Consider the following 3,761-nt stretch of genomic DNA (forward strand, 5'->3'; position numbering starts at 1 on the left):
GGTCACATACTATCTCTGTTACTCTGAAAACCTGACTTAATTCTCTACACCTCCTGAGATTTTTTAAGAAAATAACATGAATTAGTGCACATCAGTAATTTTAAACAGACACTTTTAAGAACAATATATTAATTATTGCTATAGCCACAACATTTATTTTGTGTAAAAATGAATAGCTTAGATTAATCTTCCTTTTCAGTGTCAAATCACTCAGTTACCTCTGATATTTACCTTTTCTGAATGCGCCGGAGTTCTGCTCAACGTACTATCACTGGTTTTGCAATACAAGTTCAGTAGCCCCATTTCCTGATTGTTTACTTTTCCTCCACCACAGAAGCCTATCTCGTTTGGGATATGACGATGATGATGATGATGACACTGATGATGATGATGAAAATGACACCATGGATGACAACTTATGAATACAGTCAACAGCAGATATTATAAGCAAACATGACAGTCACATTTTGATGGGGCGAAACATACGGATAATGGCTCGGCGGATCTCCTTTGTCTTGGCGCTATAAATGAGAGGGTTGAGCACAGGAGGGACAAAGAGGTAAACATTGGACATGAGGACATGTACGAAGCGTGGGGCATGCTTCCCAAAGCGGTGCACTACTGAGACCCCAATCATCGGCACATAAAATGCAAGCACAACCGAGATATGTGACACACAAGTGTTGAGAGCTTTCAGACGTTCCTTGCGGGAAGCGATGGCCATGACTGAATGCAGAATGAGCACATATGAGAGGAAGATAAATAACATGTCCATGCCAAACGTGGATAAAAGAACAAAGAATCCATAGATGCTGTTGATAGTGATATCAGCACAGGCCAGCTTCATCATGTCTGGGTGCAGGCAGTAGGAGTGGGAAAGAACATTGGATCTGCAGATAGGCAGCCTCTTGAAGAGGAAGGGAAGGGGGAAGAGGATGATAAAGCTCCGAAGGGTCACAGCTATACCTATTCCAGCAATAACTCCATTGGTGAGCACAGTGGCATAGTGTAAGGGATCACAGATGGCCACATAGCGGTCAAAGCTCATGGCCAGCAGAATCCCTGACTCCATCATGGAGAAAGAATGAATGAGAAACATCTGGATGAGGCAGGCATCAAAAGCAATATTGCGGGCATCGAGGCAGAAGGTTCTGAGCACTGTGGGCAATGTGGCCAAGGACATGGCCATGTCACTGAAAGACAGCATGGACAGGAAGTAGTACATGGGTTCGTGGAGGCTGGGCTCCACTCGCACAGTCTGTAGGATCAGAGCATTGGCTCCGAGGGCCACAGCATACATCATGCAGAGGGGCCCTGCTAGCCAGGAGTGAGCGCTCTCCAGACCAGGGATGCCAGTCAGGAGGAAGGAAGCAGGATGAGTGACATTGAACAGTCCCATGGCAGGGGCAAGTCAGCCACGGCACCTAACAGGATCGGACCTGGAGGACTTCTGAGAGTTGCCCTTACTGGAGTACACGAAGCCAGGGAGTAGCACGCACAGGGCATGAAGTCTACAGTAGAAACTGATGCCTTCTTGAAATCACTGGTTAGGCAAAAACATTGGCAAACTTCTTTTCTTCATGTTTCCCCATCATCAGGCTACAAGCTGGGCTAATAACCTTCTGCTTTACACATGAAAGGAGACAATGATCAGTGTTTCACAGATCTCCATTAGGTACAAGAAAATGTTCAGGTCCTATCATGTTAAGCTATGTTATCCACAACTTTAATGTGTCCTTGAAGGAGCACTGAACAGAAATAAGTCCAATTCATAGGTAGTTAGTAGGAAGAACACAGAATTTGAGTCATCAGGATCTCATATTATTAAGCCCTCACCAGACAGACACAGCCTTGGGCACTGCCTTACTCAGCTCTTCGGACAGTGACACATGTTACTGACTGCATTCCCAGACCTTAATCAGAATGATTTCTCTGTGAGTGTGATTACAGTTTGCATTGTCCTGTTATTTGGATGTTCTGGAAGCTCTTTCACCTTCATTGCTCATGATGGATGAAGATAGACAGAGCTGGAAGGCTTTCTCAGGCAGAACTGTTTCAGGTTAAGGCACCCTCCTGAAATACTTTCCATTTCCCCTCCCTCTCCCAGCCCTAGCAAAGCAAGGCCAGAGTATGATCTCAGAGTCCTTGCTGATCAGATGGAGGAGGAAGGGGTCACAGGAGGCCCAGGTATCTGAAGGCCCCAGAAATGCTCCCTTGAGGACTCATGCAGCCTCATCACATGGGGAACATTCCTGCATTATCTGGGGGTACTAAAGGACTCGGATAGCTCTGTGGTTGACAAAAAGTCAGCGGCCACTGCTCTACGTGATGGATTGCATCCCTTCTGGTCACAGAGCTCAGTCTACACAGGCCTGTCTCCCTCCACACGTGTGGTTGCTTGTCTGAACAACCCCACTCTTCACTTTTTTCCTCTCCCCTGACCACAAGTCCTATTCTTCATACAACCCTCAGTAAAGGAATTTAGGGGAGAAATACCAGAAAATGAGGGAGCAAAAGTGAAGGGAACAGAAAAAAAAAATGGAGAAGCCAGTCTTCAATGAGCAGGATTCTCTGCAGGGCAGGCCTAAACCAATCTGTGTGTAGACATCTAAGTTTTAGTATCTGTGGAAATAAGGGCTGCTTGACAGTCCCAGGATCACATTCCTGATCATTCCCAGCAGTGACTCACATCCTGGGTTCTCTGGAAGCATGGGAGGAAAGGAAATCAGTCACAGGAAAACTACGTGTACTGAGCACACTGTGTGTCAGATAATCTTCGAGGAACTTTCTATCTGTTTCCTCAGTTCATCCTTGACCTTGAGGTGGAGGTTCCTGGCTGTGAGTAGGCCTCTCAGAGCATGGCCAGTAGATGGCAATGCCTTGATTTTAGTCAAGATGTGTAAGACTCTAATATCTTCTTCAGTCTTGGAGGCACCATTGAGTGGGGAGAGAAGTTGAAAGGGGAAATAGAATCTGCATTTCTGGATGGAGACTTCAAAGGTGCTCTTGGACCAAGAATATGGTCACAGGCAGATTCATGGGGCAAAGAAGATGCGGAAGCCCCTGTCCAATGCTGGACTCAAGCTCCTGAGCCTCGAGAACTCAGAACCTTTCCTTTCTCTGGCACTACATGGGGACCAGGTGGTTTAGGGGAAGGGTTGCTGGAGAGGGTGAGGAGCCCTGGACTCACTAACCTGCTCTGGCTTGCCCTGTATGTGTGAGCTTGCCCTGGCCGTGTGAGCTTGCTCTGTCTGTGTGAGCTTAGGAGAGGCTAATTCTCTTTCTACTCCGAGCCTCTTTCCCCTTATCACTCTTTCTTGGGATGTATTCTATGATCATTTAAAGCTCTGATGTTCTTTCACATTTTAAATTTCTAGTCAGCTTTGCGCAGTGGCAGTATCGTAGCCAATGAGGTTTATCCGAGGCGCGATTATTGCTAATTAAATTTCTAGTCAAAGACAATGCATATGGAAGTTTGTTGTGCTAGAAGGCTCAGATAGACAGAGGATGAACAGCTGGAGGATGAACACAGTGGTCTTCTGATCAAACAGCCTTGAAACCAAGGGCAGAAATAGAAGTGTAGAGATGTTTGGCTAAGCTCCGCTCTGGTGCAGTTTGGGACTAGTTGTTTTCTTTATTCTTTTATCTCCTGGGTAACTTTACATACTTTATATCAGAATTCATGGTCACCATTTGCATAGATATAGAGCAAACTGGAGGGGATTATGCTAAGTGAAATAAGTCAAACAGAGGGAGACAAT

General features: G+C 45.8%; 1 protein-coding gene and 1 pseudogene across 1 annotated transcript; one reads left to right on the forward strand and one right to left on the reverse strand.

Annotated features, from left to right (window-relative positions):
- Positions 1 to 460: 460 nt before the first annotated feature.
- LOC123949258 (olfactory receptor 51I2-like) lies at positions 461 to 1,399 on the reverse strand. The gene has a single exon (XM_046016630.1). It carries the CDS (start codon positions 1,397 to 1,399, stop codon positions 461 to 463), a length of 939 nt encoding a protein of 312 aa, XP_045872586.1.
- A 1,980-nt stretch (positions 1,400 to 3,379) lies between these two features.
- On the forward strand, positions 3,380 to 3,463 carry LOC123950109 (annotated as a pseudogene).
- Positions 3,464 to 3,761: the final 298 nt, after the last annotated feature.

The sequence above is a fragment of the Meles meles genome, chromosome 8, assembly GCF_922984935.1.
Source record: "Meles meles chromosome 8, mMelMel3.1 paternal haplotype, whole genome shotgun sequence".
Lineage (NCBI taxonomy): Eukaryota > Metazoa > Chordata > Mammalia > Carnivora > Mustelidae > Meles > Meles meles.